Genomic DNA, 25,357 nt, shown 5'->3' on the forward strand with positions numbered 1-25,357 from the left:
CGAGTGCGTTCGGCCATTTCGGAGGTATTGACAGATGTTGAAATATTGTCCGCCTCCGTAATGTAATGGTCAGCACGCTCGGCTACCGTTCTGGAGGCCCGGATTCGATTCCCAGGGGGGTCAAATAAATATAAGTGATTTTTTCACCCTAATATTTATTCCATATTATCCTGGACTGGTGCCTGAAGCGGAGGGCTGATCACCTTTCCTGCATGTGTTAACGATCAAGATAACACTGCGTTTGTATGATGCAGTGCCCTATGCACCATTGGGGTGCGGATAAGGGTTTGAATGAAAATGAATGTCATTAGTATACTGAGGGTTGGGCGGCAGACTGTCTGAGGATAATTAGGGTCAGGGTTGTTGAAAAAAAAACCCGCAACAACAATATTCTATATGAGCTATTTATATGCAAAAATTGGGAATTTTTGGAGGGAGAGGTAAAAATCTTTGCCGTGCCGATATGGCCTGCGGGCTGTAAGTTGTGACCACTGCATTAGAATTATATTTTCTAATTTTAAATAAAACAGCGTGATTTTCCAATTATTTTAATAATACTATCCATAAACTTTTTGCATACTAAAAAAACATTAAAAGATCAAACATTGAAATGTGATATTTTATACAGTATTTATTAATACATACACCACTTTGAAATAGAAAAAATTATGAGAAAGATAAAATATGAAAAAAATTGTCAATTCAAAATCGAGTCATATAAAAAAAAAATATATGCTAAATGAAAAATATTGCAAAAATATAAACATTCACAATTTAAAACATCAGGGTTTTCGCAAATTATTATTTTTTTAAATAAACCATACTATTGTATTAAATTATAACTCTTGAACTCGATCATAGATGGTGCCGATAGCGTGTGAGGAAAGGTGTCAATTGAAGCATTAATACAACTTTCAAAATTTGAATAGTGTGGTTCAATCAATCATGGGTAGAATAATGAATGTCATATGTTTATAAAGTGTTCACCTAAACCAGCCTATAAGCTCTGACAATACACAGACTTTCATATTCTTCTTCATCCATGTTGAGATATCAATATAAACAACTATTGTATTGAAATAAAACAAAATCAAAAAACATTTGACAAAAATCCTATCAACAGTCAAAGTGTTAAGTAAAATGCAAATTAACTAAAAAAAATATTTACACACCTAAAGACATATGTGCGTATCAGTAAGAATACGGGTATACAGCCTCGAGGGCCCCAAGCACCGAAGCTATTCGAAGGACAGGCGCCGTAGCGTAGTTGGGTAGATGCTCGACTGTGAAATTGGCGTCGCGGGCTCTATTCCCGCCAATTGCAAAATGAATTCAAGAAAGATTTATTTTCAATTGGTCCGAGTGTTTGTGATGTATTTTCCATATTTACCTTCCCTATCCTTACTATCCTACCTGCAGACAAGCACCTAAAATAGACGCTTTGCGGGTTTTTCCTTTTTTTTAAATAAGTAAATATATATATATATATATATATATATATATATATATATATATATATATATATATATACATATATATATATATATATATATATATATATAATAATAATCTGGAGCATAAGACTGATCACCTTGAACCTGAAGATTGATCACCATATTGATCCGACACACCATCCGTAGTACTCCCATCATTCTCTCATCATCCATTTGTTCCACATGTCCAATTCGTCGGTCTATCCCCAAGGAATAGATCAATATAGAATAAAGTTTCCATGAGAATAAAAATAATACATTTTTAGCTTAAATGCGAAATAAATAAATAGACAAAATAATATGTTACGCATATAATACGTATGATAGATGTAAAACATAAATAAACCATAGTTAACTATAAATTCAAATGAGAAAACTTTTTTTTTTTCCATTATTTATAAAAAAATGTGAATTGGATTTTTACTATTTTTTTCCTTATAATACTTCATTCAGTCATTTCAGCACATTTTTGTTCAGACCTTGATTCAGAATTAACCTTTTCGGGAGTGCAAAAATTGATGTCCGACTTTCTCTGGGGAAAGGGTTCTTTTTTCATAATTTTTTTTTTTTCATTAAATCGATGTATTATGAAGATAGAAATTATGTTAAAATAATTTAATAAAAAAAAAACACCTATTTGAAATATGTATTTTTCAATTTCAATTTTGTCCGCATCCATAGTGTAGTGGTTAGCACACTAGGCTTCTATGCTGGAGGTCCCGGGTTTGATTCCCAAGAGGGTCAAAATAAATATTAGTGATTTTTCAGTCTAATATGTATTAATATGACCCTGGACTGGTACCTGAAGCGGAAGGCTGATCACCTTTCCTTCGTGTATTTAATGATCGAGATAACACTGCTTCTATACAATGCAGTGCCCTATGCATCAATGGGGTGTGGATAAGGGTTAGAAGAAGAAGAAGATTTTTCAATTATGACAAAATTACACACAAATATCCACAGATGTCATTGCTATACAAGTTACATCATACTAACTGACGTTCATTAACGTCCATACTCATTCAACTTTGACGTTCATTAACCGGATCCACGCGGCTCGCATAACCGTATGTGTTTTAACAAAACATGTCCCATACGCGGCTGACATAAGCGTTTGTGTTTTCACTTTGCTCCAAGTTTCGAACCTCAGTTCAACTTGGAGGGATTTTTTCATGGTGTGGAACTTTGGATAAAATAATACGTCAATCCTTGGCCTCATGACATCTGTTGAAATATCTGACTAATAATTTGTAACATCACAAGGATAAATAAAAGAACAGATCCCTGATTTTTCTTGCGGGTCGGTAATTAGTCCGCGCCAAATCATGCCCTATATCTGTCTCACTCTCGACGCTACGCATCGCCAGTGGGTAAGAGTGACACACGATGTGTGCTTTGATTTATTTATGTTACGAACTAATTTGTTTATATTACGATATATTTCAAGAATAATGTGACACACAAGTATTATAGAGTACTAAAAAGGCACAATGAATCCCATTGAACGTTTTTGTTTAAGAAAATAAATCGTTTCATAACTAAATACATGATAAAAGTAATCATTTAAAAAACGGCGAAATACCGCCGCGCACGGGCGTCTCTTAGGAACAAAGTTAACACAGTTAAAAGGTTAACATCCATACTCCTTTGAGGAAAATTAGCACTGACGTTCATTTACATCCATACTCCCGGACAGGTTATACTTTTTTAACATATTGACAGTGTTTATTTAGCGAAATTTTGATGAATAGAGATTTCATTGTATAAATTAGCATATTGCCTTTTGCCAACATATTTAAATTATCATAATCATAATAATATCAGCATAACATATTTAAATTATTATAATCAATAATAACCTACAACCGTAAAAAATATTCTAAATCCAACAGTATTATACATTAAACTTTTGTCTAAATTGATTTTGCTTAATACATATAATACTACTTTTTTATATAAATATAACAGCACATAGAGAAAATATATATTTTATGTACAAAAACACCTTAGGATAACAAAGATTTTTTTATCTGCTTATTCTAAAATAGGTATTTATTAATAAAAATAGTGTCCGCCTCCAAAGTGCGTTAGTGGTTAAAGCATTTTTCTTTCAAGCTTGAGGTCCCGGATTGGATTCCCAGGGGAATCAAAGCAAAAATTAAATATCCTATAAATGATTTTAGTGTGATATTAATTTAATACCATCGTGTATCTGTGCCGGATTGCTCACCATGCCCTTAAGTAATGATAATGTACTTTCAGTGCCCTATGCACCTTTGGGTGTAGATGGGGGTTAGAATAATGAAAAATTCATTGTATTCTAGAAGTAGTTTTCATTGTGGAATTTGAATTAAACCTTTATTTTTAATCACAATTATGCAATAAACACTAATATGCTTTCAGTGCCATACATACGCCTCTGCCCCATGCTACCACACTGGAGATCCCAGGTTCGATTCCTATGAGGAGTCAATACAATATGAGTGATTTTCACATTAATATTTATTTAATATCACTCTGGACTTGTCCCTGAAGCGCGGGATTGATCATTTAGCCTTCAAGTTATAATTATCAATGTAACACTGCGTCGATGCGATGCAGTTTTCTATGCACCATTTGAAGAAAAAATCATTTAAGTAAATTCATTGCTAACGTAGAATCATAAAACTGTATAAACTATAACAAGATAGCGAGTGTTTTGCCTAGAATTTTTCACTAAAAAGTTACATAAAATTACAGAAACATTGAATATAAAGAGAGAACCCACTTCACATTTAGACTATAAAACTTATTTTTTTATTTTAAAAAAGATAAATATTTGTGTTTTTATTATTTACGCAAATATTTCAATTTCATACTAAGCGGCTCATTATTAGAAATAGGTATCAAATTGTGATAGTGTGGGTTCGAACCGAGAAACTCTGACTTAAGAGTCCGCGACACTGACCATGGGACCACAACCTGACACAAACTTACAAAGTTGAAGCCCAAGTATGGACATGACAAACTGTTGCATAATCCGTAGCTAGAAAGAGTCACTTGGATGTTAGGATGCAATATGGATGTTCAATAATGGGCAGAATGGTGGACATTTACACGATGTATAAGTGATCACTTGAGCCAGCCAGTGCCAGGTTGTAAGCCTTGTGAATGTACAGACTTCCATATTCTCTTAATATGAAAAGATGCTTCGTTTCTGTTGAGATGTCGCTCACTCCTTTCAAGAACGTCATAAATCAAAAAACTTGATTTTTCAGGAGAACATTTTTAATGTTTAAAAATATAATACAATGTATTAAAAATAAATATCAAGCCACTTATTGAACTTTTTACTGTGCAACAGATATTTTTAGGTAAAACCTGAATGTTTTTTCTCCATTTGAAAAATATATAGTATATTTTAAAAAAATAATTAAACAATACCTTTTCATCAAAATGCAAAAAACATCACATTCTGCCCTGTAGCGGGTAAATATTAAGTTAAAAATATCCCGTTTTTGCTGGGATATAGTACATTTTCTGGGCATTCCGAAAACGTGCACAACTGAAAATTGATGATTTTTGAAATATGACGTTTTTGAAAGGAGTGAGCGATATATATCTTGATGCACATGTGATTATCAGTTAAGTAAGGAGTCGTCATTGTCAGGTTTAATGGTCTCCATGGAATGGACAGTTGTTTCGTGGCGATTGCGATGGTCGGATCTGAAGAAGTTCTTGTTGCAAATCTTGCATGGATATTTTCTGATTTTTTCGTGAACTTTTAAATGCTGCCTGAGGTCACTGCAAAAAAAACATGTTAATTGACATAATTCCACCTTTACAGTGTTGTGGTTATAGTTCAGGTAAGATCCGGTCATTTGACCGGATCTTACCTGAACTGGATCTTTTAAATAGAAGACATGTATCAGTAGATCTATTTCACTTAAGTAATCCAGTTGTAAAATATTGATTAATGGAATAATCTTCATTAAATTAAGTAACTTTGTTTTCACCACTTTTTTACTATCTACACTATCTGCGGGCGGATTAGAAAATTCCATAACTAGGCGAAACAATTGTCACAATATTAATTTTTTATGTGTTTTTGTTAATAAAATACGACTAAGTAGACTCAAAAGATCTGTGTTTGATTAATACATACATAAATTAAAATGGAGTTCTACAAATTAAACGCCAAATCAATCAATAATACCTTTTGGTTTTGAAAGTCTTGTCGCACAAATCACACAGCAATCCCTTGTAGTCACTATGTCTAAGTTTGTGCGTTTTTAGCAAGTTGCCAGTGTAAAACTTCCTCGGACACATGTCACATTCGTACGGACGTTCCTTCGTGTGTATCCTAAAAATTAATTTGGTTTTTTGATATGTTTGGATAAAACTTAATTCATTTTTTATTAAAAAATGTTAGATTTAGACCAAATTTACCACAGAAGGTACAGCTAACTGTATAGGTAAGTACAATAGCTAATAAGGTATTGAAATGATCAAATAGAGGAAGTGAATACAGCGAGTTCTCTACTTTAGGATATTTTGATATTTTATACATCCCAAAAACATTGTTAGTAATTAAAAGATTAGAATGAAGCTCTCGTACATATTGATAAATCTTTGACCGTCATGGAAATATGAGAGTTTCATGTGTATTTCATATATCGCTCACTCCTTTCAAGAACGTCATAAATCAAAAATCGTGAATTTTGAGTTGTGCGTGTTTTCGGAATGCCCAGAAAATGTACTATATACCAGCAAAAGTGGCATATTTTTAACTTAATATTTACCCGCTACAGGGCAGAAAATGTTGTTTTTGCATTTTGATGAAAAGGTATTGTTTAATTATTTTTTTAAATGTACTAAATATTTTTCAAATGGAGAAAAAACCTTCAGGTTTTACCTAAAAAGATCTGTTGCACAGTAAAAAGTTCAATAAGTGGCTTGATGTTTATTTTTAATACATTGTGATTTCTTTTTAAACTTTAAAAACGCTCTCCTGAAAAATCAAGTTTTTTGATTTATGACGTTCTTGAAAGGAGTGCGCGATATGAGGACAACAGAAAATATACGTAACATGTAATATAACAAAAGAGAAAAGTGCAATTTGATTATCTCTGTAATAAAAACATCAGTAATCAATCAATAATTGTAAATAAAATATGTATCTTTCTGATCTGAATGTGAAATATTGGTAAACGGAGAGATTTTGGAACAGGTAGATGATTTCGTGTATTTGGGTAGTATGTTTTCTAGGGATGGAAAGATTGATAAAGACGTAGAAAGGAGAGTGAATGCTGGGAACAAAGTGAATGGAGCACTGAAATCAGTTATAGCAAATAAAAACCTATCAGCGGAAGCTAAACTGGTAGTGCACAACGGAGTCCTGGTTCCAACTCTAATGTATAGAAGTGAAACATGGAGTTGGCAAAAGAAGGATGAAAGTAGACTGAATGCAGTCGAAATGCGATCTCTCAGAAGAACGATGTATGATAGATGTTCGAATAGTGAAATAAGGAAGGAATGCAAAGCTGAGATAAGCATTATCGATAAAATTAAGAAAGGTGTGTTGAGATGGTTTGGACATGTAGAACGAATGAGTGAGGAAAGAACGGTAAAACAAATTTATGAGGCGAATGTTAGTGGGAAAAGAAGCAGAGGAAGACCGAGAAAAACATGGCACGATCAGGTATGCCAAATACTTGAAAGTGGTCAGGTTAGGAGTCGTAACAATCGGCGGGTACGTATGAGGAGATGCATGAACGTGGAAGAGGCGAAGAATGTTTGCAAGGACAGAGTGGTGTGGCGCTCTATTCTCTCTGCCTACCCCTGCGGTGAAGCGGCGTGATGGTTAGTTAGTTAGTTAGTTTTTATATGTATCTTTAACATTTTATGAATTGATTATGTACAAAAATGGAGGACTGTTTGTATACATATTGAAGAAAGAATATTTTTTAAATTAAGAAATGTATTTGTAATAATTACCTCATGTGGATATCCAACTTATATTTGGTTGAAAATAATTTGGAGCAATATTGGCAAATAAAGGATTTCTCTTCATGAAGAGCTCTGGAAAGAAAAAATATCACTTAATTTTGATTGAATTATCTTAAATTTCTTCTTCTGTCCTCCACTGCTGTAGGCAATGGAAGACCGAAGGCTAAAAACCTCTTCCGTATTCTTCCATTCCCTTCAGTTTGTTGCTGTTTGCAGCCAGTTTTTCAATTCAATTCAATTTATTCAATAATTAATATATACATTACAAACTAACATTTAAGGCGTTTACATGAAAAAAACAGATTAAAAAGTAAGCAAGAAGACTCTTGTTAAATGTGTAGAAGAATCCCGCTTCGGAAAACTCCTTCAATCAATAGATCAATATCCAACGTGATATTGTTCAACATAGCGGTAGCTCTTCCTACAGGCATAACCATCGGCAGGTTGGTCCTGTGTATAGGAATGTGAAACAATCTATGCCGACGCTGTCTTAGGTAACTATCGGGAACATACAGACCAATGCTCCGGATAATTTCAGGATTATCGATCATACCGCGCAACAATCGAAAAAAATGCGTAATCAAATACACATTCGATTGTAATCAAATACCGATGAGTAGTTTCTACCCCCTATAGCGGCTTTGTCCTCGGACTATTTTATTGAGGACTTTTGACGTCTCTTTCAATCTCCTATGGTCTCCATTTCAACATTTTTGGGGTCCATCTTGTGGCGTCCTGTCTTGCAACGTGCATGTCCCGCCCGTTGCCACTTGAGTCTTGCCTAATTTAAATTTATAAAATTGTCCGCTTACTTGTGACGATATAAGGCGGCATTTTGCTTGAACGAAGCTCCACACTCGCAAACAAAAGGTCTGGCACTGTCGTGTATACTGATATGAGTCTTAAGCGACTGTTGGCTCGCAAAAATCTTGTGACAGATTTCACAGCGTCTCTTTCTGTTTTGGTTATGGACCTCTTTATGCTTCCGCTCTGAAGTGCAGTCTAAAATAATAGATAATACTATAAAATAGTATCGTGCAAGACCCTAAAAAAATTATAGTAAAATGTGCACAAAAATTAATTTAACCCATTGCACCACTAAAAAGATGACATAATTTGTTCTTACAATACACTATTTAATTTCGACATATTTTTTTATTACAATAACAATAAGAGTAAATTACATACAAAATAAAAATGGTAAAAAAATAACAGCATAACTTTTGTTGTTGTTCATAAGCTAGATCATTATGGCTCGTCCCCAGGTAATTTTGGAAGAGTGTATTCGGTTCAGAGTTGTGAAAGTTATTGTCATTTAGTTTTAATGCCGCCTCCGCCTCCATAGTGTAATGGTCAACACGCTAGACTATCATTCTGGAGGTCCCGGGTTCGATTCCCAGGGGGGGGGGTCAAATAAATATAGGTGATTTTTTCACTCTAATATTTATTCAATATCACCCTGGACTGGTACCTGAAGCGGGGGGCTGATCACCTTTCCTTTAGTGTTAACAATCAAGATAACACTGCGTTTATATGCAGTGCCCTATGCACCATTGGGGTGCGGATAAGGGTTTGAAGGAGAAGAAGAAGTTTTAATGTAAAAAAATCACTTTATAGACAAACCGGTGAATTACCCGCTTTGTCAGTCAGTGAAAAATTGACCTTAGCCGGCGATTCGCTGGCTTTGTGTTGCAATGGATTAAAACAGGCTTGTTTTACATACATTTTTGACAAATATCGCAGAAGTATTCTTTGATTCCGAGATGTTTGTTGACGTGGTCGGTCAAATCAGATTTTCTCTTGAAAAGCTTGCCACAGTGGGGACACATTAGACTGTTATGAGATTTCTTTCTCTTTCCTGCAGTAGACGCCCTAAAATTGACAAAAATATTGAATTAAAATTTATCGTTTGACTGATCAGGTGCCTTAAGCGAGTTAATGCGATCTCTGTTGCTGTGCTCAGGCTATAAAAAATCAGCAAGAAAATTTTCTGATGTTTATGTTTGTTTCTTTACACATTCTAGCACAATTTTGAATAATCTAAAACATGGAATATACAGAGATATCTATTATGATAATGAATTAACACAATATTAAAGTGTGTTTATTCATATTATCGATTTTACAAAGATTTACCGAAAAGCTTCACATGACAGTCAACCTGTGTCTCTAATACGGGGTTATTAGTTTTTTCGTGTGTTTAAATATTTATCTCTTGAAATTTAAAATAATTTCACAGTATATAAGTTACCGTCCATGCATTATAAGTTTTATTATTGTAAATTGTGCCAAGAAAAAGTTGTTTTTAGTTTGTAAAGTGTGTTCTTATATTGTGAAAGTTTTGGTTGTTATTTTCTGAGTGACTGGCGGCGCAGACTGCACACATGAAGTCTTTAGAATATCCTCAATATATGGACAAAAAAGAATATCAACACATTGTTTGCGGGAAACGCTTAAAAGCGTCATTTACATACTATTGGTGAGAGCGGGAGACGCTAATAATGTTCTATTTGCTTACTTTAGGAACAGCGCGATTGCCAAAAAACATTGTACAGATCGGAGTTTGGGGTTACTTGTGATTAGTATATGACCTTAATTGATATACTAATTAGGGTCAGGGTTGATAAAAAAAAAACTGCCCGACAACAATGTATTTAAATTGAATTTAAAACTGCACTTATTGAGTATCTTTTTTTTTATTTATTTAATATAGTTACGATATATGTAATACATTTTCTAAGCATTTATACATATGGCAAACTTTTAGTTTTAGATTCGCTGTGCCTCTCCAAAAAAGAGACTGAGCTCTTGTGCTTGGAGAGGGACTTACACTCATGGTTTGATGTTTTATATAATTAATGGTATAATAGTCTTTTTTTATACATTTTTTCTAGATTTATATGTAATGGGCATTAATTTTTTTCTTAAGAATTTTTATATCTTCTGTTTTTTAAATTTCTTTAGGGATATATTAGTATCATATATAGTATCATACTCAATATTTTTCCATTTACTATTAATGTTCAAACATTTTTGCTGACAATGCACAAACATTAAAGCATTGCAATAAGGCAGTTTCATTTAAAACTTACAATTTCAGCTCTAAATATGCGGATAGCGAGTCCTTATCCAAGTCCTCCAAGTCAGTGTGCTTTTCCAGATGCATATTTCTAGTGTGTCCAGTAGAAAATGCCTCGTGGCATACTGGACAAGGAAACGGTTTTTCATTTGTGTGGGTTCTGAAAAATGGGTTTAATTTTTCATAACTTGTTTCACCCGTCAAAATGTAGTTAGTACAATACCATTTTTATTTGATTAGCAATTGGGCTTTGCAAATAGCCAGCATTATCAGGCTGGTGATGTCAACTGCGGTACTTTCTTCATTAATAATATGTATAATGTAGTTCCAACAAGAAATCTTAGAAAATCTCATTCTTATCAATATTTATTTATTTTTTTATTTTTTCAAAACATATTACATACATAAGTCATAATATATACATATAATATTCCCGATGAGTAATTTCTATTTCTCATTTTGGAACATGGGATTAAGGTTAACAAGACTGGATCACAAATAATAAAGTTACAAAAAAGATTTTTTTTTAATAACAAAAACGAATACATGGCAAAGTATAAAAACAATAAACAGGTAAAATAAATAGGCATAAGAAGCATATTTAAAATAAACAAATGAAAAAATATAAAAAATGAGAAAATATAAGGTAAACACAAAATAAGAAAATATGACTAATCACTACATATGTACATATATATATATTTCCATAAAGTATTTTTTCAGATCATTTATTTTGGATCCCCGAATGGGATAAATAATAAAATACATAATAGAGAAAATTACTGTAGACAAGAGCCATATTGGTTATATTACTAATGATTTTAATAAAACAATTTTAAATGCAAAACTAAAATGTGTTGAAATGTATTTTTTTTAACAGTTTTTAGAAAGAAAACTGATATTATTATGATCAATATTTTTTGTTTACTATGTAAAAAGTAACGGCAAAATATTCTAAACATTACTGATTTCCCTCTCGTGAACATTTAAAGTTATAGATTTTAAATTGTTTACCTCGTAACCTACCGATGTAAGCAATAAATTCAAAATATTGTGCAGTTGTTTGAAAATTTCTTGTTTTATTTGACGAAAAATAAACATCTAAATAAATAAAAAATTAAACTTACCTTAAATGAACGGTTAGATTGTACTTCAGTTTAAAAGTTTTTGAACAAAATTCACAATAATATTTGCTTTCCATATGTTGACTTTTGCTGAAATAAATATATTTTTTTATAAAACAGTGACAAAATACATTTTTATTGCGATACCGTCTTACAATGAGTTGATATTTTACCTGTGTTTGTACAAAGCGGCTTGTTGCTTGAATGTAGCACCGCACTCGTCGCATGAGTATTTCCTATCATCCGAGTGTATATTCATGTGATTATTCAGAATGCTGATAGCGGAAAAGCTCTGAGGGCATATGGGACATTTCAGTTTCTTAGTTTTATCACGGAAACCTGATTTGTGAAAATATCGATGTCTCGTTTCATCTGCATAAACTGAAATTACATTTCAACATTTTATTAATATCTCAGGATAGAAAAACATTTGTTTTTAAATAACCAGCAAAGCCCCCATTTTAGAGTTTTTCTGAAGGGCAGTCATAAAAAATACATTGCAAACACCCAGACCAATTGAAAATGAATATTTTTTATTTAATTTTGCAATTGGCGGGAATCAAACCCGTAACCTAAATATCAGTCGAGCGTCTGCCCGACTACGCCATGGCACTTACCGCTAACTAGGCTATTGAGATATCATATGTAGAGTTGGTTTTTCATAAACCTGTTTAACTCTTTGAACTCTAGAGGCCGGTAAACCGGCTTTATTTAGTAACGCATATACCCTAATGGCCGGAATACCGGTCTCAACATCTATCCTCATTACCCTACGGCCTGGAATACCGGCTTGCAAAGAAAAAACCGAGACGATACTTTTGACTTATTGCAACGTCATCGCGAGTGTGAGAGGGAGGAGAACTTGTTTGAACATGAACTCAGAATAATTTTGATTAATTTTGGATAGAAATTTCATTTTTAGTCATATATAGTTTTTTGGTCAAAAATTACTCAGAAGCTCAAGGTTAGGGTACTTGTACAATGAGCGCTTCAGGATTCAAAGGGTTAAGATATAAATTTTAGGTATATATTCATTGTATAAGGGTTATGATGAGTTATTTATTAATCACGTCATGAACAGAACAGGCAAGAGTCTTCGAGATAGAATCAGAAATGCCAGGATCAGGGAAATATGCGAGATCGAAGATGTCGTTAGGTGGGGAAGGCAACGAAGGAGACAATGGTATGTAATGCGCATGTGAGGAGAATGGAACCATCCAGACTCCCCCCACATCACACTGTACGGCCAACCCCATGGTAGACGACTTCAGGGCAGACCACCAAAGAGATGGGTCGATAACTGGGAATCAACGTCGCAGGAGGCTAATCCCTCTTAAAAACAGGCCGCAAGGCCTCTAATAAGAAGAAGAAAAAGTCATGAACAGAAACATTCAAGCTGACTGGCTAACAATAATCACAACAACGCAGCCATTCTGATTCAGACTGGGCGACTCAGAATGATGAAACGTTAAAAAACCTTAGATAAATACAAAAGAAATGAATTTTAGCTTTGCTCACATTTTTGGCAAATCTTGCAGAAGTATTTGTCCAAAGCTTCAGGGTGTAGTGCCTTCGTGTGTCTCTTTAGCTCCACTTTCCGTTTGAAAGTCATCTCACACAAAGAACATGTTTTAATCTTTAATTTGACATCTTTTTTTATCTTGATCTTTTTTATTCTTCCGTCTCGGTGAATTTTTATAACTGGGTGTGCTGTGTCCAAAACTGAAAATAACCATTGAGTTAATTATCTACATCATAGGTGACCAACCTTTTCAGCAGCCGGGCCAGATTTTAGAAGTGACATTTTACACCGGGCCGTTGAACATATCTTCTTTTATTCAAAGCAAACATACATCCATATATATATTTATTTATTAATATTTTTTTGAAGATACAACGAAAATGAGAATCATCAAATTTATTAAATTAGAATTAAGTAATACAAAAAATAATTAGAAAATTTATCAGTTCTTCTGTTACTCTTCTCTTCTTTGGTCCAACGTCTTTATTACTTGACGCCATTATATGGGTCTTGAAATTGTCACGATAGTGAAATACTTCTATATATCGCTCACTCTTTTCAAGAACGTCATAAATCAAAATACTTGATTTTTCAGGAGAACGTTTTTAAAGTTGAAGAATATAATACAATGTATTAAAAATAAATATCAAGCCACTTACTGAACTTTTTACTGTGCAACAGATCTTTTTAGGTAAAATCTGAAGTTTTTTTCTCCTTTTGAAAAATATTTAGTTTTTTGATAAAAATAATTAAACAATACCTTTTCTTCAAAATGCAAAAACAACACTTTCTGCCCTGTAGCAGGTAAATATTAAGTTAAAAATATGCCGCTTTTGCTGGGATATAGTACATTTTCTGGGCATTCCGAAAACATGCACAACTGAAAATTGTCAATTTTTGATTTATGACGTTCTTGAAAGGAGTGAGTGATATGTGATACGAACAACGCATGGTGAAATGTTATTTTGGTGGTTTTATGTACACTTAAAGAAAAAATATGTGAAATGCTCCGCGGGCCGCAAGTGGACACCCGGCGGGCCGCGGGTTGGCCACCCTTGATCTACATAATAATTATCTTTTTTATTCAGGCTTGATTAAGAGAAGGGTTCAACATTTAGCCAGCCATATTTTGTTTACAAAGACATTATGAAGTAAAAATTTGATTAAAAATACTCAAAAAAAGTAATTAACACACTTAGGAAGGGAAAGGTATTTCTACCCATTCGGTCGATTGATGCTTAACGACGGGAAGGGTATTTTTACCTTCTGCACCGGCCTCATTTCAAAGTCAGAAAAGAAGGAATTATTTCATGTTTCTTTTATGAATATGTATTATGTACCAATCTCTTTGTTTAGGTCTACATGTACACAATTATCAAATCCCGTCGCAAGCAGTCCACAGGCGTAACACTTGTCCGAAATGTGTTAATAGGTAATACTTTCACGACAGGTACAAATTGTGTTAAAATTACTACTGTGACCAGGCAGTATTGCATATTTGCAAAAAATGCATTGTTTTTGAAAATTAGCCATAAATTTTAAACTGATAGGAATTTTAAAACAAACAGTATTTACAAATAATCTATTTTGGAGGTTCTCAATCTGTGTTCCGTATTATTTGCTTTGTAAATTTTAAAAAATGTTAACATAAGTCCAGTAATTTTTTAAAATTAACTTTTATGAATTTTGAAGGGAATTGATCTTTATAATTAAATTATTTTCAAATAATGTTTTTCGGTGGTTCTCAATCTGTGTTTCGAGTTTTTATTCATATTTATTAAAACTAAAAGGAATAACTCTTTGATTTTTTTACAAATATATTTTATTGAGCTTTCAGAAAGTAATATTTGATTTTTTTATGGTTTACAATCAGTGGGTTGCATGTTTTTAAATGTTCTTGGGGAACTTTCAAACTACCGTAAAACGGGGCTACTTGAACTTTGATGTGTTACTTGAGTCCAGAAAAAAAAAAATCTGTATTTGGTCTACAATAATGAACGTATCGACATGATTCATTGTTTTCCTGACAGGTGACACTTATTGTCACGATACTTATATACGATCGATACCACAATCTAAATATTTTTTTTGTACTGGGCTCAAGTAACACATCAAAGTTCAAGTAGCCCCATTCTACGGTACTTTAAATATTGGTGAATCAAAGTATTTATTTGAGAATATTTTTTTATAATACTTCGCTATTCTTTATTTTGAAAATGCGAAAATCAGTGGTTTTCATAAAAATATGCTCAGATATTTTGACTTGTATTATTATTTAATAGCAATATATGTGTCGCATAAAAACAAAATTATAAAAATAAATATTTATTAAATTTCTAGTACAAGTACTATAATACAATATATGAAAAATTCAAATTCCACTTACAATTTAACATTTCTCCGATTTGTATCCGGTATTTTTTTGTTTAAATGCAGCCACTTATCAATTCTAATGTTTATTCATAATTTGTTAAAAACATGTCACAGTTATGTTCATTGTTATTAGCGAAACTTTTAAAAACTAAAATATTTTTCTCAAAAACACAGTCAATATACTAATATAGTTATCACACAAGATCAATAACTTTTTTTAGTATGATACGCTTGAAAACAAGTGTACAGATGAAGCGGTGCTTCGCAGCTTTTACACATATAATATGTATCTCTGCGAATCTTGTGGGAGTAGCAAACACGACACTTTCTTCTGACGTGTTTATCATTGCTTATAATTTTTATAGGTTCATGATCTCTTAAACCTCCCATTAGCCTTCCTGGCGGATCAAATCTGCGGGCTCGTTTTGTTGCAGTCGGTTGGGATGTCGTTGTTGTCAGTTGGGAAGTCGTTGCGGTCGGTTGGGTTGTCGTTGCGGTCGGTTCATTTGCCGAATCTGAATTCTGAACTTCCTCCCACTGAGCCAATGCTATGTTTAACATAAAGCCATTAAATATCATTTTTGATGTTGGATTAAGTTTTTGAAAAACACGAATTGAATTAAATATAGCACAGTGTAGAAGATAAAAAATATCTTTTTTTTTAGGCCACTTCAAAGTTTTTCTAAAGATGGGATTGTATGCAAGATATTGGTCTGCTAGATCAACGCCACTCTTAAAATTGTTATAGTCCAATATCCAATGTGGTTTCTGAATGGCAAGTTGGGTGGTTCTGTCTACTTTACCACTATTTACTAATTTGGCATTGTGAATCGTTGAAATCATCTGAATATTCCTTTTTTTTATGTCTCCAAATCTGCAACAAGATTTCATCTTTTTTTGTGGCGTGTTTCTCCACGTTGAAGCTTTGTATTTTTTAGAGAATCAGATCATCATAGTATGTCGGTACTATATACATAAACATTAAGGAAAAAGACACCACAATCAAATATCTATTCTTATTAAATCGTGCAAATATTAAAACTGACATTTACACAGTGCAGCACAATTACAAATTCTGACACAGATTTTCATGAAAACTATGTATCGGTCACACCTTTCAACAACGTCATTTATCAAAAATTGTCAATTTTCAATTGTGCATGTTTCCGGAATGCCCAGAAAATGTACTACGTCCCAGCATATTTTTAACTTAATATTTACCCGCTACAGGGCAGAAAGTGTTGTTTTTGCATTTTGAAGAAAAGGTATTGTTTTGTTATGTTTTTAAATATATATGCTAAATATTTTTATAATGGAGAAAAAACATTCAGGTTTTATTTAAAAAGATCTGTTGCACAGTAAAAAGTTCCATAAGTGGCTTGATATTTATTTTTAATACATTTTATTATATTTTTAAACTTTAAAAACGATCTCCTGAAAAATCAAGTTTCTTGATTTATGACGATGTTGAATGGAGTGAGTGATATGTTTTTTTGGTTACAAACAGATATATAAGTAAGATGCAAACCATTTCGATAGTAAATAATACACTCAATCTTTGAAGGAGATGAAACGAATCTCAATCTTTAATTACTATAAAAGAAGCAATTCAACAGTGCGTTTCACTCACTATCAAGCACAAACGCTCAAGGTACTGTTGTGATACGCAATGAGAGAGAGAGATGCAGATATATTTTATGACAATGGCAGCCGAGATCAACATAGCCCAATTTTATAATGGAACTCTATAAAATGCAGATATATCCACCTCCGTAGTGTAGTGGTCAGCGCAGTTGGTTACTGTGCTGGAAGTCCCGGGTTCGATTCCCAGGGGGGGGCAAAATAAATATGGGTGATTTTGACTCTCATACTTATTTAATATCACCCTGGACTAGTACAAGAGCAAGACTGATCACCTTGCCTTCACGCAATTAACGATCACGACAACACTGTATCGCTACGATGCAGTACCCTATGTACTGTTGGGTGCAGATAAGGGTTAAAAAAATTATAATAAAATAAAATTAGATATTCACAGATGTCGATAGTACAAAGAATTAGCTAGGTTTTAAGCCAAAAATCATAATGATGTCAATACAAAAATGATGTCAAAACACTCAAAATGTTGTACATAATATATGAGTTATAAATTAAAAGAAGAAGCTATTTAGATCTGTTTTTTATTTATAAACAATTTTAAAAAAATCATACATCTAAACCAATTAAAATAGTGTCTATCATATCGTGGGTGTACTGGCAAAAAACGTTAACTCGAAAATATGCAATTTTGACTTAATGATGCAAATAATAAAGTTTTCCACATTGTATAAACTGGCAAAATACACTAAGTGGTTTGAAATGTCATATTTATGTGGTTTTAAAAGGAAATTCAACTTTAAGTTTAATAGCTGGTATTTTATTCAGGCTAAAAGCTTTAAATATCAGGGATTTAACTAATTAGATTAATTTTCAATTAGAGTTAACTTTTTTCCAGTATATCTACAATATAAAGATAAAAAAGACATATGCAGGTAAAGATTTACAAGTATGCAATAAATAGATTCACAAATACTTCAAGACTACTCGGCTGTCCAAATTTAAAACACAGTAAGGGACATTTTTTTGTGGCAGGTTTTTTTTGCATTTATGGACTAAGTAGACTCTACTTAGTCCAAAAATGCAAAAAAAACCTACTACAAAAAAAATGTCCCTTACTGTGTTTTAAATTTGGACAGCCGTACTATAAGTATAATTAAAATATAACTTTGTTTTAAAATCACTATAAATATTTTATTATAACTAATTTACAATGTCTACCGGTTTCGAAGCTAACCGGTAGACATAATAATTAAGTTATAATAAAAAAATTATATTGATTTTGAAACAAAGTTATATTTTAATTATAAAATGTAAAATCACAAAGTTAGTGCTTCAATTATAAATTATACTACTTTAAGTATTACACAGCGAGTATTAGTATTACTAGAATTTACATACCGGGTTCATCTTTGATATCTTCTTTGATTGATTCATTAACATCCAGATTCTCTCCGGAAAAATCATCATCTCCGAGATCGCAATCAAATTCTTCCATCTGATTCGATAATTCCTCATATTCTTCCTTAATAATACCTTTCTCGTCCTTGTAATCGTCATCCGGAACAACGGATGCACTACTCAACTTGGTGACATTATCCACATTCATAAAATGTTTGGGAATTTCACTGTACTCTATGTTAACAACGATTTGTGATTTACACAATTGCAGAGACTTGTATGTTTTATCGCATTTTACGCGGAAAACATATGCCGATTTCAAATCCTCAACACATTTGTTACATATTTTGTTTGGGAGACCGTCATTAGGTGTCGCCTGAAAAATAAAAATAACCATATGTTACATAGTAATCTTGTCTACCTCCGTAGTGTAATGGTCAGCGCTCTCGGCTACCATTCTGGAGGTCCCGGGTTCGATTTCCAGGGGGGGGGGGTCAAATAAATACAAGTGATTTTTTCACACTAATATTTATTCAATAAATGGTACCTGAAGCAGAGGGCTGATCACCTCTCCTTCATGTGTTGAACGATCTAGATAACATTGGGTTTATATGATGCAGTGCCCTATGCACCATTGGGGTGTAGATAAGGGTTGGAAGACATACTAATCTGGGTGTAACTGACATCAACAGTAAGGTAGAGGAAAGGCATTTGAGATGGTATGGGCACATAGGGCATAGAGAACTCGATCATATTGTAAACCAGGCGATCGCCATGGATCTTCCTCGAAAGACACCTATAGGAAGACCAAAAAATTCATGGATGGTATAGAAAGATCACACGATTCGAGGGCATGACCTAGGTGATGTTGTATATGATAGAAGGACCTACAACCTGAGGACGAGGAGAGCTGACCCCAACAGTTGACAAAGACGATAGATTGGGATCGAGCAATGAAGAAGATATGTTACATATTAACTCTATCCACGCGGCTCGCATAAGCGTATGTGTTTTTACGAAACATTCCCTGTACGCGGCTGACATAACCGTATGTGTTCTTACTTTGCTCCAAGTTTCGAACCTCAGTTCAACTTGGAGGGATTTTTTCATGGTGTGGAACTTTGGATAAAATAATACGTCAATCCTTGGCCTTATGACATCTGTTGAAATATCTGACTAATAATTTGTAACATCACAAGGATAAATAAAAGAACAGATCCCTGATTTTTCTTGAGTCTCACTCTCGACGCTACGCATCTAATTTCATATAAGTACGATGCGCAGGGTCGGACTGTCACAGATCCTTACGCGATTTACGTATAACCTACTCTCGCTATTCATTCCATTTTTTTTGTGTGTATAAATAAGTTTAACGATTTTCTTGTGCGTTTGTTTATTTTAAATTGTGTATTGTGCATTCTGTACTATAAAATAAGTTCCACTGCAAAGTTTGACCAATCTTATAAACGAGTATATGATTCATCGAGTGACGATTTATTTTTCTTTATTTAAAATAATTGTAATAAAATAATATTATAATGGCCCATCCTCTGCGTGAAGATGAAATAGTCGATATAGTGAGTGAACTAGGATCTGATTTCGGATTAAGTGAAAGTGACGATGATAATATTTCCAACTTCAGTGAAATAATTGATTCGGATGCAGACGACAGTATTGAAAGTGTCCAAATCAGCGGTGAATTTTCCTCGAGCAATATCATACCGCCGTGGGTGTCTGGTCTGCATATACCAGTCAAACATGATTTCGATAGTTTTTCTGGAATAAACCCTGAACTATCGTTATCAAAAGATTCGTGCGAATTAAATTTTTTCGAGCACTTCTTAAATAAAAGTATCATGGACAAAATTGCTACCGAAATGAATAATTTTTACTCGCATGAAATAGGGTCTAAGAACTTTACCGCAAAATCGAGAATCCCAAATTGGGTCGACACTTTCAGCTCTGAATTGTATATATTTATAGCAGTTGTCATGCTTATGACGAGAAACAGCCACCTAACAACTGAAGAGCATTGGTCAACCGATCCTTATTTATTGAGTCTCATTTTCGGACAAACAATATCCCGTGACCGATTCCAACTTTTGCTGCAAATGCTTCATTTTTGTGATAATCGCGTTAGGAGTTCGGATAGACTATTTAAAATAAAAATGATGGTGGATTACACTCGGAATATTTTTAAAAACACTTTCATGCCATTCCAAAACTTGTGCATAGATGAAAGTATTATTGTTTTCAAAGGAAGGCTTAGTTTTAAACAGTATATTCCAGCTAAACGGCACAGGTTTGGGATAAAAACATTTATGCTATGTGATGTACGTACAGGATACATTTTAGATTTCATCATATATACAGGAAAAGAAACTGAAATAACGCTTGAAAATGGACTAGGAATGTCTGGTTCAGTGGTGACCACCTTGTTGAAAGATTACTTAGGTAAAGGACACAGTTTGTTTTGCGATAACTGGTACTCGAGTCCTGGACTATTTAGACATCTTTTCGAAAGAAAAACGAATAGTTGCGGGACGGTCCGCAAAAACAGAAAAGGGCTGCCAAAATTTAATAAATTAAAAAAAGGCGAAATACAATCATTCAGCAGTGGTTCCTTATTGGCTCTCAAGTGGTGTGACCGCAGAGACGTTCACATACTGACCACTCTTCACGATGAATCACAAAGCTGCACAGGGAGAATCAACAGGTCAACAGGTGAACCCATAAAAAAGCCTAATTGTGTGATCGACTACAATCAAAGTATGGGACTTGTTGATAAGACCGATATGATGTTAAGTAGATTAAGCTGCATGAGAAAATCGACGAAGTGGTATAAAAAAGTTTTTTTTCATTTTATAGACTTATATTTACTTAATGCACATATTCTGTATATGTTTATAATGGAAAAAAAGATAAGCCTCTCTGAATTTCAGTTGGCTGTAATCAAACAGTTGATTGGGAAATACAAAGAAAGTGTAATTTTAAAAAAGTTTAATCATCCATCTACATCAGCTGATAAATCCTCGAGGTTGATTCCAAAAGAGTTTTTAAAACACCAAAAAGTGTACATTCCGAAAACTGCTAAGTGTAAAAATCCACGTCGAATGTGTCGTGTATGTGCCCATACAAAATTTAAAGATAAAAAACGTAAGGTGACCAAATTTATGTGTTCTGAGTGCAATGTGCCGCTATGTTTCGAACCGTGCTTTAAAATATATCACGAAAAAAAACAATTTTGAGAACTTATAATAAATTTAAATCCCTTAGGGTAATTATTCGGCTAGAGTTATATCTGTTTATTTAAAGAATCTTCGTCTATATTATAAACAAAATATTAAGTGTAAACCATTAATCACCCTTGAAGTGGGTGCGACGGAGTGCGACTCTGTAACGTGTCTGTACGGGCCTAATACACACATACATGCTTACAGACGGCACACACACACGCGTCACCGCCAGCGGGTAAGTGTGACACACGATGCGTGCTTTTATTTATTTATATTCCGACCTTATTTGTTTATATTACGATATATTTCAAGAATGATGCGACTCAAGTGTATTATAGAGTACCAAAAAGGTACAATAAATCCCATTGAACGTTTTTGTTTAGTAAAATAAATCGTTTCTTATCTAAATACATCATAAAAGTAATCATTTTAAAAACGACAAAATACCGCCGCGTACGGGCGACTCTCACGAACAAAGTTAACGCGTTTAAAAGGTTAACAATATTTGAAGTGTGTTCAAATTATTTGCACAAAACTTGGACAGGCGTAGCGTAATTAGGTAGAGCTTGACTGGGAAACTGACATAATGGGTTCAATTCCTGCCGATTGCAAAATTAATTCAAGAAATATTTATTTTTTAATTGGTCTAGGTATTAGACATATCGCTCACTCCTTTCAAGAACGTCATAAATAAAAAATTGTTAATTTTCAGTTGTACATGTTTTCAGAATGCCCAAAAAATGTACTATATCCCAGCAAAAGCAGCATATTTTTTATTTAATATTTACCCGCTACAGGGCACAAAGTGTTGTTTTTGCATTTTGAAGAAAAGGTATAGCTTGATTATTTTTTTTAAATATACTAAATATTTTTCAAATGGAGAAAAAACATTCAAGTTTTACCTTAAAAGATCTGTTGCACAGTAAAAAGTTCAATAAGTGGCTTGATATTTATTTTTAATACATTTTATTATATTTTTAAACTTTAAAAACAATCTCCTGAAAAATCAAGTTTTTTGATATTTGACATTGTTGAAAGGAGTGAGCAATATTGTAAACCAGGCAATCGCCATGGATCTTCCTCGAAAGACATCTAGAGGAAGACTAAAAAATTCATGGATGGTATAAAAAGATGAAATGATTCGAAGGCGTGACCTAGGTGACGTTGTATATGATAGAAGGACCTACAAGGAGAGCGGAACAGTTTACAAAGAAGATAAATTGGGATGGAGCAAGGAAGAAGATATGTTACATACTAACAATATTTGAATTGTGTTCAAATTATTTGCACAAAACCTGGACAGGCGTAGCGTAATTGGGTAGAGCTTGAGTGGGAAACTGACATAATGGGTTCAATTCCTGCCAATTGGAAAATTAATTCAAGATATATTTATTTTTTAATTGTTTTAGGTATTAGACATATATTTCATGATTACCTTTCTTATCCTTACTGTCCTACTTAGAATCAAGAGTCTAAAATTTAAAATAAAAAGGCATTTGCAGAGCTTAGGACTTATTACTGACTGGTTTAAGTGATTACTTCTCAAATTGTGTAACATATGCCATTCTACCAATGACTTTAACAAACAAACATTTTAAAACAAATAGTTTTTTGTGCAAAGATCCTTAAATAAACTGAGGAAAATTAAAATTTCAAAACACGAAATGCTACGTTTCAGAGTATAGTATCTAAAACTGTAAGTACGATGTTATTACTAAAACAAACCTCAAATGAAGAACAAGCTGTGATCATGTCAGAATAACTGGGGTTAACGCCTTCCATTTCCTCATTTTTGTTGAATATATTCTCAGTAGCATCCGAACTCAAACAACACCTACAGGACCGCTCCATCTTTTCTCTAGACATGTGTAGTAAGTACCAGCTTCACTGATCTTCAGCATCCGATATAAATAAACAACAGTTTAGAATTGCAAATTAGTCATGCCTAAGCCAGTAAAGAAATGATCATGATTTTTCCATGGTTGAATATAACTTGATCATAAATTTAAAAACAACAAACATTAAATATTTATATGCATTATTATTTTCAGAAATTTAAGAAAACGACAAACGACAGCTACGTCAAACGCAACTGTCATAAGATCCATAGATATTTTATCTAACAAAAGTAATATTCTATGAACTATTTAATTTTGTGGCTACTCAACGTAAGGACACCTACTCAAATTGATATGAGAAAAAAATAAACAAATTGTAGGGATTATTGTTCCTAGATCACAATTAGTAAAAATACAAAAAAACAGTTTTATTTATTTACTTAAACTTCATGCACAGAAAATAAATAAGTACGTTTAGCCAAAAGCCACTTACTTTTTAAAGCCAAAAGTCAAAATTAAACCCCGTCTCTTTATGCCTAAGAGGAGACGTTATGATGAGGCAAGACAAACAGACGCATTCACAAAAGAATATTAATGATTATACTGTGTTTTTTACACAACTGTGATTTGTTATTTCTTGTAAAGGAATTCTTGTAAAATAGTGTTTAATTTCTTATTTGAAATCGAAAACGTAATATATTAAAAACTCACAACGTATTTATAGTATAACTCATTATTTTCTTATGTGAATTTTGTCAGTCGACTCACACCACTAAAACAAAATAATTTTATATGCTTTATTTTTTTTTCAACCTGCGCTTTTTTTAAAATACCATCTGTCAAAAGTCATAATCGATGTTCCGATACAATCTGCTTAAGAAATGAACAAATATGCTTAAATATAATTGATATAATATTGTATTAGTAATAGGATAAGAGACGTAAAACTGTTTAATCCTATCATTTTACATTTTACACTTACACAAAATTATAATTTTAACGATATAAATCATGAATACTGTTTTTAAATTATATTCTTAACTTCTCGCAAAATAAATTTAAAATGGCAATAACCAAAACACAATATGTCTTAATTCTTATAATTTTTATATTCTTTTTAAATATTTAACTAAGATCCTAAGCATTTCGTTGCTAGAAACGAAATGCAGGAACTTTAATAGTGAGTACCTAACTCTATGAATAATTTATCCGTAACCTTGTTATTACAATATTTTGATAATCAATAATGATTAAAAGATAATAGGTTTTTTTCTTTATAACACGGCAACAATTCATTAAACAAAAACGAAGGGAGAAAAGGGGACAACTATTTATTTGTATGGAAAACATGTAGTAGATACTCACTTGTATGTATATTAAACAAACAGCAATGCTCATCTAATTCAATAATTTATATTGAATCGATCTGTTACCAAGTCGTTTTTTTGAGGGTGAGTATGGTTAATGCATATGTGAACCGAAGTATGTTTATTAAAAAAAAAACACTACATATTCATTATATTTACATCCTTTAACTTACTTTATTGAATATTTGCATAAGAGCTCTTCAAAAAGTTCAAAGTATTTTATTTAATAAGTGTACATATTTCTAAGTATGATATAATGCAACGATAAGAACTATGTGGTGTCAAACCTGAATAAATTTTATTCAATTACACGATTACGCGTAAAAATAAGTCTTCTTCT

At 32.8% G+C, this 25,357-nt stretch overlaps 1 protein-coding gene and 1 non-coding gene across 2 annotated transcripts; one reads left to right on the top strand and one right to left on the bottom strand.

Moving 5' to 3' along the window:
• Positions 1 to 2,051: 2,051 nt before the first annotated feature.
• On the bottom strand, positions 2,052 to 23,909 carry LOC148305095 (uncharacterized). The gene is made up of 11 exons (XM_088267163.1): positions 23,538 to 23,909; positions 18,577 to 18,952; positions 13,203 to 13,406; positions 11,858 to 12,065; positions 11,688 to 11,774; positions 10,574 to 10,720; positions 9,205 to 9,353; positions 8,294 to 8,483; positions 7,470 to 7,553; positions 5,689 to 5,835; positions 2,052 to 5,276 (listed from the first exon to the last, which is right to left on the bottom strand). Exons 1-11 carry the CDS (start codon positions 23,676 to 23,678, stop codon positions 5,114 to 5,116), a joined length of 1,896 nt encoding a protein of 631 aa, XP_088123289.1. The 5' UTR covers positions 23,679 to 23,909; the 3' UTR covers positions 2,052 to 5,113.
• On the top strand, positions 8,817 to 8,893 carry TRNAD-AUC (transfer RNA aspartic acid (anticodon AUC)). Its single transcript has one exon. It is a non-coding gene; the product is annotated as a tRNA-Asp (tRNA).
• Positions 23,910 to 25,357: the final 1,448 nt, after the last annotated feature.

This window comes from Brachycentrus maculatus, unplaced genomic scaffold (genome assembly GCF_059751285.1).
Source record: "Brachycentrus maculatus isolate JH-2025_06_01 unplaced genomic scaffold, ASM5975128v1 h1tg000285l, whole genome shotgun sequence".
NCBI lineage: Eukaryota > Metazoa > Arthropoda > Insecta > Trichoptera > Brachycentridae > Brachycentrus > Brachycentrus maculatus.